We start from the raw sequence: 12750 nt of genomic DNA, 5'->3' as shown, positions 1-12750 counted from the left end.
AGAACCTAGAATATAAGACATATTTTCAGTTGTTTCACACTTTTTTTATTAAGTATATAATTCCACATGTGTTAATTCATAGTTTTGATGCCTTCAGTGTGAATGTACAATTTTGAAAAATGAAATGAAAATACAGAAAAATCTTTAATTGAGAAGGTGTGTCCAAACTTTTGGTTTGTACTGTATATATACACACATATAATTACAAATGTATCATCTTATTATACACTACACTGTTTTCTCATAACAACTGGAATCTAACACACATTTTAATTTTATCTATATGATTATTATATTATTTGTGTGAATTTTTACTTACCATATGTATTTAAATTTTATCTTATACATTTCCAAAATAGTATCTACTCTAAAGATTTAAATTTTATTTATTTATTTTAATTATTTATATTTCATTGTTTTTATATACCTTTTTTTTTAGAATTTTATCTTATACGATATACTCATTTTATTTTAATCAGTATAATATTATTTATATTTGATTTTTTTAATTAGATATTTTAAAAAAATTTGTATCTTATTATTACGGTATACATTATACAGTGTTTAAAAAAATAATGCTATAAATAAAATTAAGCAACTTTTATTTTATTTGTATCATTATTACATTATTTAAATTGTTTTATATTGGATATTTTTTACATACACTTTTTTATAATTTGATCTTTTTTATTGCTATAACTATACTGCATTTTAAAAAAAAATAAAATTAATCTAATATACAGTTTTTATTTATTTATTTTTTTCAATATTTTTTACTTTTTATTTTGCAACTGCTTTTTTTTTCATTTGCTAAAAAAAATGAAGAAAATACATTTTACAAAATCCAGAAGATTTATTTGTCTAAAAGTCACACAGATATATAAAAATCAGTTTGCAATGTCTTGAAACACAACTTACCCCTTTGGCATCGATCAGTCCGGGTCTTGCGTTAAACTTTACAGTTTTCAATCTCGCCCTCTCTTTCCTTTCGACTCTGTAATAGAATACAAAATATGTTGGAAAATGTCTACCTTAAAGGGGTAATAAAATTTGGCTGTTGACTTCTACGAACAGTGCCACACCTGTCCACAGGCGGTAGTGGTATTGCAGCTCGGCCACATTCATTTCAATGGAGTGGAACTGCAATACCAGACACAACCCTTGGACAGGCGTTCTGCTACTTTATTATGTAAATCACTTTTTAAAAAATACACATAATTGCTATTGCGGCACTTCTAATTCAATGGGTACCAAAAAACTAGCCAACACCCCAAAAAAAAAAAAAAAAAAAAGAGTCTGGCTGGTCATTGAAGACCAAAATCTCTGGAAGTTAATTTTTGCGAGAGAGGCACAAGCTGGGTGTTGTTTGCTGTTGTACCAAAGATAGCGGCAAAATATCTAATTGATCAATTATGATAAAAAAAAAACCCGACACAAAGCAGAGAGAAAAGAAACATCTCCGATAACATGAGCGGGAGGAGCGGCCGCGAGTCTTCAGGCTTGTAAAGCAACCAAAGGTCAATGAGACTTGCTTCAGCTGTCCGCTAATGTCTGCAACCGCCGCAGGGGAAATCATTAATGTGAGCACAACCCAAAACTGCAAAATCCATAGAAATCGGAAATAGGAACCAAAAAAATAGATGTACAACCACATAATATTCTGAATATCATCTATCTCTCTATCTACGGTGCCATGTAAAAGTTTGTGCACCCCTGGTCAAAATTACCGTTATTGTGAACAGTTAAGCAAGTTGAAGATGAAATTATTTCTAAAAGGCCTAAAGTTACAGATGACACATTTCCTTTGAATTTTAGGCAAAAATATACATATATTGTCATTTTTTTTAAACATTTCAAAAATAGCAAAAAGAATAATGGGCTGATGCAAAAGTTTGGGCACCCTGCATGGTTAGTACCTAGTAGCGCCCCCTTCTGAAAGTATCACAGCTTGTAAACGCTTTTTAGCCAAACAAGAGTCTTTCAATTCTTGTGTGAGGGATTTTCATCCATTCTTCCTTGGAGAATTCTTCCCGTTCTGTGAGATTCCTGGGTCGTCTTGCTTCCTCTGCTATTTTGAGGTTTTGCCACAGATTTTCAATGATGTTCAGATCAGGGGACTGTGAGGGCCATTGTAAAACCTTCAGCTTGCGCCTTTTGAGGTTGATTGTGGATTTTGACGTGTGTTTAGGATCATTATCCATTTGTAGAAGCCATCCTCTTCCTCTTTTCACCTTTTTTTTTACAGATGGTGTTATGTTTGCATGAAGAATTTGTTGGAATTTTATTGAATCCATTCTTCCCTCTTCCTGTGAAATGTTCCCCGTGCCATTGGCTGCAATACAACCCCAAAGCATGATTGAGCCACACACATGCTTAATGGTTGGTGAGATGTTCTTTTCCTGAAATTCTGTGCCCTTTTTTCTCCACACATACCTTTGACCATTGTAGCCACAGAGTTCTGTTTTAACCTCATCAGTCCACAGGACTTGTTTCCAAAATGCATGAGGCTTGTTTAGAAGTTCTTTTGCATACTTCTGATGCTGTATTTTATGGCAAGGACGCAGGAGAGGTTTTCTTCTGATGACTCTTTCATGAAGGCCATATTTGTGTAGGAGTTTGTGAACAGCAGACATGTACCACAACTCCAGAGTCTGCTAAATCTTTCTGAAGGTCTATCTATCTATCTATCTATCTATCTCTCATATAGATCTATTTAAATCCAAAACTAATGATGTCATGCACGATCACGTGTGCGGTTTGCGGTCTCTGACACTCTTTTTTTAGATGAATTCCGGGCGCTCCACAGCATATGTAGTATTTCTTTCTTTTCTCTGTCTCACAGCTGTGAGAGTGATGCCTACTATTATCTCCTGTTACCTCTCACTAATCAGTCAGTTGTGCACCAGCACTAGTTTTAACCCCTTAATGACTGAGCCAATTTTGACCTTAATGACCAAGCCAAATTTTACAATTTTATTATGAGGTAATAACTCTGGAACGCTTCAACGGATCCCACTGTGGAAAAAACGGAATTTTTGCGATTTTCAAAACTTTACATTTTTATGCCCGTAAGCCAGAGAGTTATGCCACACAAAATAGTTAATAAATAACATTTCTCACATGTCTACTTTGCATAGGCAACATTTTTGAAACAGAAGGGTTAAAAGTTGACCAGCGTTTTCTAATTTTTTCAACAAAATTTACAAAACCATTTTTTTTAGGGATAACCTCACATTTGAAATGACTTTGAGGGGCATATATGACAGAAAATACCCAAAAGTGACACTAATCTAAAAACTACAACCCTCAAGATGCTCAAAACTACATTAAAAAAGTTTATTAACCTTCAGGTGCTTCACAGGAACTGAAGCAATGTGGAAGGAAAAAAATGAACATTTAATTTTTCTCACAAAAAAATTGACTTTAGACCCAAAGTTTTTTATTTTCACAAGGCTAACAGAAGAAAATGGACTACAAAATTTGTTGTACAATGTCTCCTGAGGACACGGATAACTTATTTGTGTGGGAAATCTACTGTTTGGGTGCACGGCAGGGCTCGGAAGGGAAGGAGCCTTCTTGAATGTATTTGCTAGAATAATAAGCGGACATCATGTTGTGTTTAGAGAGCCCCTGATGTGCCTAAACAGTGCAAGCCCCCCACAAGTGACCCCATTTTGGAAAACACATCCCTCAAGGATTTCATTCAGGGTTATAGAGAGCATTTTGAAACCACAGGTACAACACAGAATTTGATAACGTAAGTGTTGACTGCAAGTACTCGCTACTCCAGTGTGAATCTAGTGCTCGGGTATGCATCAAAGTATTGCAGGTGCTCGAGTGACACAAAAAAAAAACATGCGGGGTCCGCGATACTCCATGCATACCTGAGCACCCGATGCAAACTCGAGTAGCGAGCCATGCGCTCAACATCATCATCATTTTTTGTTTTAACTTTTGAAAAAAAAAACTCAATTCTAACCCCAACCCTAACCTAACCCCAACCCTAACCCTTACACAACCGTAACCCTAACACAACCCTAACCTGAACTGCAAAGAATGGAAATATATATATATATATATATATTATAATTTTTATCTAACTAAGGGGGTGACAAAGGGGGATTTGATTCACTATATTTTTCTATTGATCACTGTGATAGGGTCTATCACACAGTGATTAAAAGGAACAAAAGGAAAATTTTCTCACTATTGGAGGGTACCAGCTGGCAGGTCTTCGAGTGTGCACTAGGCATGCCATTTTTTTTCAAGAAGATGACAGTGGGTGGGGGATGGATCAGGAGGGCTTGAGGATGGCTGATGTCTCATTTCTTTCTCCTCAGACATGTATGTCATGTTAGAAGAGAGAGAAATCATTGTAATAGCGAGCATACTTTTTTTTTAGATCGCCGTTATTCACTGAATAACAGCGTTCCCGTGATCATAGACCGGAAAATCCGGCCCTAATCATGCTGTCCAGGGTCTTGGCTACCCTCCCTGTTAGCCGAGACCCTGGAGACTTTCGGACACTGGGGGGCGCTACAGCCGTATTCCCGATCGCTGTTTTAAAATGGCAATGAGGGAATAAGTACCCTTAGAGGCTGCCGTTTTAATGCGTATCAGCGGTCGATAAGAGGTGAAACAAACATTTCTTTGGCTTTATTTGTAAACTAATACAGATTTGTTAGATATTATTGACAGAATATCACTGTATGTATTTTCTCACATGTATTTACTTGTAATTTGTATTATTTCTAGTTTTTTGAAATATGTGAATGAATTGCAGTTTTGATTGACTGATCATTCTGTGATGTTATTCTAAATGACCAAACATGTGTCTGCTTCACTCTATGAATTGCTTGACAAAGGCTCTTTGGAGCTCAAACGTTGAAGGGAGCTCTTGTTGTCAAGAGTAATTATGTCTCTGTCACCAGAAACATTAATAGGGCATATGGGAAGTAAAGGAGGGCTTTTACATCTCAACAGTAAGTGGGGTGAGGTATTTGTCCTTCTTCATGAAGGAGGGAGCAGGCCAATGTATCTCTAGAGGAAGTGAGTGTGGGCCTATGCATCTCTACAAGTGGGGGCGGGGAGATGTTTCTCTACAGGAAGTGGGTGTGGTCTATGTATGTCTACAGGATGTGGGTGTGGGTCTATATATCTAAAGGAAGTGGGTGTGATCTATGTATCTGTAGAGGAAGTGGGGGTGGGTCTATGTATCTCTACAGAAAGTGGGGGCGAGTCAATCTCTACAGGAAGTGGGGGAGGGCCTATGTATCTCTACAGGAAGTGCGGGCGGGTCGATGTTTCTCTACAGGAAGTGGGTGTGGTCTATGTGTCTACAGGATGTGGGTGTGAGTCTATATATCTACAGGAAGTGGGTGTGATCTATGTATCTGTAGAGGAAGTGTGGGTGGGTCTATGTATCTCTACAGAAAGTGGGGGCGAGTCAATCTCTACAGGAAGTGGGGGAGGACCTATGTATCTCTACAGGAAGTGCGGGTGGGTCTATGTATCTCTACAGGAAGTGGGTGTGGGTCTATGAATCTCTACATAAAGTGGGGGTGGGTCTATGTATGTCTACAGGAAGTGGGGCGGATCTATGTTTCTCTACAGGAAGTGAGTGTGGTCTATGTATCTGTAAAGGAAGTGGGGGTGGGTCTATGAATCTCTACAGAAAGTGGAGGTGGGTCAATCTCTACAGGAAGTGGGGGAGGGTCTATGTATCTCTACAGGAAGTGGGGGTGGGTCTATGTATCTCTACAGGAAGTGTGTGTGGGTCTATGAATCTCTACATAAAGTGGGGGTGGGTCTATGCATCTCTACAGGAAGTGGATGTGGTCTATGTATCTCTACAGGAAGTGGGGGCGGGTCTATGTATTTCTACAGGAAGTGGGTGTGAGTCTATCTTTACAGGAAGTGGGGGTTCTATGTATCTCTACAGGAAGTGGGTGTGGGTCTATGTATCTCTACAGGAAGTGAGGACAGGTCCACATATCTCTACATGTAGTGGGAGTGGGTCTATGTATCACTACAGGAAGTGGGTCTATGTATCTCTACAAGTGGGGGCGGGTCGATGTTTCTCTACAGGAAGTGGGTGTGGTCTATGTATGTCTACAGGATGTGGGTCTATATATCTCTACAGGAAGTGGGGGCGGGTCTATGTATCTACAGGAAGTGGGTGTGGTCTATGTATCTCTACAGAAAGTGGGGGCGAGTCAATCTCTACAGGAAGTGGGGAAGAGCCTATATCTCTGCGGGCGGGCGGGTCTATGTATCTCTAGAGGAAGTGGGTGTGGGTCTATAAATCTCTACATAAAGTGGGGGTGGGTCTATGTATGTCTACAGGAAGTGGGGCGGGTCTATGTTTCTCTACAGGAAGTGGATGTGGTCTATGTATCTGTAGAGGAAGTGGGGGTGGGTCTATGTATCTCTACAGAAAGTGGGTGTGGTCTATGTATGTCTACAGGATGTGGGTCTATATACCTCTACAGGAAGTGGGGACGGGTCTATGTATCTACAGGAAGTGGGTGTGGTCTATGTATCTGTAGAGGAAGTGGGGGTGGGTCTATGTATCTCTACAGAAAGTGGGGGCGAGTCAATCTCTACAGGAAGTGGGGGAGGGCCTATGTATCTCTACTGGAAGTGCAAGAAGAAGAAAGGCAAAAACCCGCCCCAACTTCCTGTAGAGCAGTGTTTCTCAACTCCAGTCCTCAAGACCCACCAACAGGTCATATTTTCAGGATTTCCTTAGTATTGCCCAGGTGTTGGAATTAATGCTTGAGCAGGTTATGAAATTATCATCTGTGCAATACTAAGGAAATCCTAAAAACATGACCTGTTGGTGGGTCTTGAGGAACTACAGGAAGTTGGGGCGGGTTTTTGCCTTTCTTCTGGAACTAGGTGCAGTTTGTATTTCTTTAGAAAGTGGGGTGGGTCTTTGTCTTTCTTCAGGAAGGGAGGGTGGGCCATTGTCTCTCTACAGGAAGTGGGAGTAGTTCTTTGTTTTACTTCAGGACGGGGAGTTGGGTTTATGTATCTCTACAGGAAATGGGGGGGGTGTCTTTGTCAGGAAGTGCCAAAACGCAAATAAACCCTAACTAAAGACTATACAATTTAACTTTTAATAAGACTATTAAAAGAAGCAACATTTAAAATCTGCATAGTCAATATATGACTGTGGACGCAACTATCCCGCTTATTCCATCAAAGTCATAGTTGTGTTCAATGTCCCAATGAACAGTGTTTCTTTTGAGGGTAAGGATAAATTGGCGCGGTTGCTACCTATATTATCCTGTTGAAGATTAACCAATAGACATACTGACTAGCCACTAAAACAAGCTCCTAAGCCTCCTCAACATGTTTCACCAGGTAGACTGGCATCATCAGAGGGTTGAGGCTATAATGACAGAGGGAATAAGGATCGCAGCTGGACGTATTGGACTGCTATGTGCAACAAAAACAGCTCTAACGTGTTGAGATGGATGAGGGTGAGTCGGTTTTGTGGGAAAACACAGGTATACAGGTATGATGGAAATTATAAAATTGAAATTTAGGGAGAAATTTGTGCTAAAGAAAAGTGGAGCTGTTCGCTACATGTGGCTGTGGCACCACTGTGCTACGGTCCGGGGAAAGACTGGAGGGGTGTAACTAAGCGGACACCTGGATCTTCACCAGAGTCCCTGATGGTGGGGTTAGAGTTGAACTATGTTAGATGGCAGGTGCTACTCCAGAACAGACCCCAAAACCACAGCTGCTGACCCCCATAAGGAGGGAGAAGGACCTGGTTATCAGAAGTGATATGGCTGGTAGACAGATGCAGAATCAGGCACAGGCAGGACAAGTAGAACACGGGATGGCCACAGATATGGGATCACTGGTGCAGGTTCATATGTAGTGGTTCAGACAGATCAGGAACAGGACTAGGCACAGGCTGGATGGATTTGGCTTTAGGTACAGCAGGACGAACTGGAGCAGGTGCAGGACGTACAGGAAAAAGACGGACAGGATCGAATCCAGAGAGCACAGGTACAGGAACCCTACAACAAGGTAACAGGAAACTCACTGATACTAACGTTGCTAAGGCGCACCTCTCAGTTGGGAAAGGTGCCTTAAATACCTAATGTCTCCCATACATTGGTTGGGGACATTTTCAGAAGCGTGGGCATGGCCTCTTTAAGAAGCAGGTAGCACGTGCGCACACCCTAAGCATTCTCACAGGAGGCCTGCGTGCTTATGTACTGGCCAAGAGAGGAGACAGACGGCGGGGATCGGAGCAGAATGGAGAGGTGAGTAGACATGGCGGAATCCCTGTGGAGAGAGGGAAGAGGACTCATGCAGGGGCGTCAGCGCTGTTCTAAAAATCTCCTCCTCATTACCCCATATACTTGTCTCGGCCAAGCATGCATGTTTATTTCAGGATGGGGGAAAGCTGCCGCCAAACACCTCTAACAGTCTATTATTGCTATAGAAACAAAGGATCAGACATATTGAAAATCCGACATGCCCAATCATTCTTTTCTCTTATATCTGACCGACAGATAATCTACTATATAAAGCTGAATGTGTGTGTGTGTGTATGTATGTATGTATGTATGTCCGGGATTGGTATCTGCACCGTCGCAGCTACAGCCACAAAATTTTGCACAGTCACACGTCTGGACCCTGAGAGCGTCATAGGCTACGTTGTGAGGTGAAATTTTAACCCCGCACTTTCCAATTTACCAAACAATTTTGACCCTATCTACATAATGGGGAAAAAGTGAAAGGAAAAGTGTTGGAGGCGTCGCAGCTACAGCCACAAAATTTTGCACAGTCACACGTCTGGACCCCGAGAGCATCATAGGCTATGTTGTGAGGTGAAATTTTAACCCCACGCTTTCCAATTCACCAAATAATTTTGCCCCTATCTACATAATGTGGAAAAAGTGAAAGGAAAAGTGTTGGAGGCAAATTGACAGCTGCTAGATGTGAACAAGGGGGACTTAAAGAATGAGAGCGATGGCGCCAAAGAGTATATACCGATCAGTTGCTAAGGTGGGGCCCCGACATGGGATACTCACCACACATGGGGATATGGACACACACAAAATGTGCCACACACTAGCACGTGCTTGAACACATATACCACCCTCAGCACACATTTCACCACACATACACCAACCTCGCCACATAAAAGTCGAAACACAAAAGTCGCCGCTCAAAACTCGCCACGCGCAAAACTCGCCACATGCAAAAACTAGGCTCACGCAAAACTCGCCACAAGTGCAAAACTCACCTCATGGAAAACTCGCCACACGCAAAACTTGCACACGCGGAAAAATTGCCACATGTACAAAAGTTGCAGCACATGCAAAAGTTGCCTCACACACAACTTGCACATACTCAAAAGGCACCACACATAAAACTCGCCATGCGCAAAACTTGCTGCACACAACTTGCTACACTAACCTTGTCACATGCAACTCGACACACAAAAAGTTGCTACATGCATGTTGCCACACAAAACTCATCTCACAAAAGTCGCTACATGCATGTCGCCACACGCAACTCAACACACACAACTTGACAAAACGAAACTCACCCTAAAACACACACAAGTCTGGTATTATCCTTCAAAAATAAAAATTAGATTAATAAGCAGACAAACTACAAGAGCAACAAATGTACCATATAGGAAATACGGCAGCTGTCAGTCACATGACCTGTCTATTATGTGTATGTGTGAGCTAATATATACTGCCAGGGGGAGGGCTTCCTGTTGGCTGGGGATTTATCAGGCTGCCAATTTAGCTTACAAATACTGAGGTAAAAATACTGAGCAAATAATGTGTGAACGAGGTCTAATACAGGAGGAGATGACACACAGGTATATACTATATACAGGGGAGATGACACACAGATATATACTATATACAGGAGAGATGACACACAGGTATATACTATATAGAGGAGATGACATACAGGTACATACTATATACAGGAGGAGATGACACACAGGTATATACTATATACAGGAGCAGATGACCTACAGGTATATACTATATACAGGAGGAGATGACATACAGGTATATGCTATATATAGAAGATGACATACAGGTATATACTATATACAGGAGGAGATGACACACAGATATATACTATATACAGGGGAGATGACACAGGTATATACTATATACAGGAGGAGATGACATACAGGTATATACTATATATAGAAGGAGATGACATACAGGTATATACTATATATAGGAGGAGATGACATACAGGTATATACTATATACAGGGGAGATGACACACAGCAGGTATATTATATATACAGGGGAGATGACACACAGGTATATACTATATACAGGAGATGACATACAGGTGTATACTATATATAAGGGAGATGACAAACATGTATATACTGAGGTGAAAATGAAAAGGTGTGAGTGCAAAATGAGAGGAGTGAGGGAAAATAGTGGAGTGATCGGAAAATGACAGATGTGGGGTCGAAAGAGGAGTGAGGGAAAATAGTGGAGTGATCGGAAAATGACAGATGTGAGGTCGAAATGACAAGTGTTAGGGGGGAATGAGAGGAGTGAGGGAGAAAATGAGAAATGTGATTGGGAAAATGAGAGGCGTGATGGGAAAATAAGAGAAGTGAGGTGCTATAACTAACCACAGATATTTACTATGCCCAGGCAACGCCGGGCTCTTCAGCTAGTATATGATAAAGGTCAAATCTTCCAAAATACTTATATAAAATTCAGTTTTCTTATTTTTATCCCCCACCGTTTCCAATAGCCTTCGTTTTATGGTTTATTGCTCCTGCTCATACATTCAGTTATTTGTTTATAAGGTTATTTTCCATCACACTCTTGTAATTCCGGGAAGCGGCCATACAGCGGGGTGATATATGGCTGCTACCAGGGATCGGGGCAGAGGACATTTATATTTACTTAACTTTATTAGGCATGAGATACAATTTACATTTCATCTTGGGAAGCAAACGCCAAAGTGTAAATCTAAATCATGGCTGCCAGCGGTATTAGGAATGGGGGTTTATACAATGTGCGCTGGGCCATACTCGGTTATGAACTGTGCTCCCATAAACAGTATCTGTTCTTCCCCCCGACCACCTAAACTTTACCAGCAGAGTGCCCCTTACATACAAAAATGTCACCACAGTGAGCCACATATTAGCGGGAGAAAGCCTCCAATATTCAGGGCAAGTAGACCCCACATATATACTGCAATCAGAGTCCCCTTATATATGACAGTGTGCCCAATATAATTACCGCTAGCAGACTCCTCCATATAAATACTACATACATATACAATAATGCAAGTAGAGCACTCCATATAAATACCGCCAGCAGAGTGCCCCTATATACACCAATGTAAGTAGAGTGCCCCATATAAATAATTGTAACAGGGTGCCCCTATATACACCAATGTAAGTAGAACACTCCATATACAGTACAGACCAAAAGTTTGGACACACCTTCTCATTTAAAGATTTTTCTGTATTTTCATGACTATGAAAGTTGCACATTCACACTGAAGGCAACAAAACTATGAATTAACACATGTGGAATTATATACTTAACAAAAAAGTGTGAAACAACTGAAAATATGTCTTATATTCTAGGTTCTTCAAAGTAGCCACCTTTTGCTTTGATGACTGCTTTGCACACTCTTGGCATTCTCTTGATGAGCTTCAAGAGGTAGTCACCGGGAATGGTTTTCACTTCGCAGGTGTGCCCTGTCAGGTTTAATAAGTGGTATTTCTTGCCTTATAAATGGGGCTGGGACCATCAGTTTTGTTGTGCAGAGGTTTTGTGGATACTCAGCTGATAGTCCTACTGAATAGACTGTTAGAATTTGTATTATGGCAAGAAAAAATCAGCAAAGTAAAGAAAAACGAGTGGCCATCAGTACTCTAAGAAATGAAGGTCAGTCAGTACGAAAAATTGGGAAAACTTTGTCTCCAAGCGCAGTTGCAAAAACCATCAAGAGCTACAAAGAAACTGGCTCACATGAGGACTGCCCCACGAAAGGAAGACCAAGAGTCACCTCTGCTTCTGAGGATAAATCTATCCGAGTCACCAGCCTCAGAAATCGCAGGTTAACAGCAGCTCAGATTAGAGACCAGATCAATGCCACACAGAGTTCTAGCAGCAGACACATCTCTACAACAACTGTTAAGAGGAGACTTTGTGCAGCAGACCTTCATGGTAAAATAGCTGCTAGGAAACCACTGCTAAGGACAGGCAACAAGCAGAAGAGACTTGTTTTGGCTAAAGAACACAAGATATGGACATTAGACCAGTGGAAATCTGTGCTTTGGTCTAATGAGTCCAAATTTGAGATCTTTGGTTCCAACCACCGTGTCTTTGTGTGACGCAGAAAAGGTGAACGGATGGACTCTACATGCCTGGTTCCCACCGTGAAGCATGGAGGAGGAGGTGTGATGGTGTGGGGGTGCTTTGCTGCTGACACTGTTGGGGATTTATTCAAAATTGAAGGCATACTGAACCAGCATGGCTACCACAGCATCTTGCAGAGGCACGCTATTCCATCCAGTTAACGTTTAGTTGGACCATCATTTATTTTTCAACAGGACAATGACCCCAAACACACCTCCAGGCTGTGTAAGGGCTATTTGTCCAAGAAGGAGGGTGATGGGGTGCTACACCAGATGACCTGGCCTCTACACTCACCAAACCTGAACCCAATCGAGATGGTTTGGGGTGAGCTGGACCACAGAGT

The 12750-nt window shown here is 41.1% G+C and overlaps 1 protein-coding gene across 6 annotated transcripts in view; it reads right to left on the bottom strand.

Moving 5' to 3' along the window:
* DLG2 (discs large MAGUK scaffold protein 2) overlaps positions 1-12750 on the bottom strand; it is a 1534662-nt gene that overhangs the window by 59164 nt on the left and 1462748 nt on the right. For all 6 annotated transcript variants that reach the window (XM_069759326.1, XM_069759327.1, XM_069759329.1 and 3 more), the window contains one exon: positions 919-994. In XM_069759326.1, the coding sequence (XP_069615427.1) occupies positions 919-994 (76 nt within the window). The remainder of the gene's footprint in view (positions 1-918; positions 995-12750) is intronic.

The sequence above is a fragment of the Ranitomeya imitator genome, chromosome 3 (assembly GCF_032444005.1).
Source record: "Ranitomeya imitator isolate aRanImi1 chromosome 3, aRanImi1.pri, whole genome shotgun sequence".
Taxonomy (NCBI): Eukaryota; Metazoa; Chordata; class Amphibia; order Anura; family Dendrobatidae; genus Ranitomeya; species Ranitomeya imitator.
The sequence above is the reverse complement of the archived record's forward strand: the minus strand, read 5'-3'. Positions and strand labels throughout refer to the sequence as shown.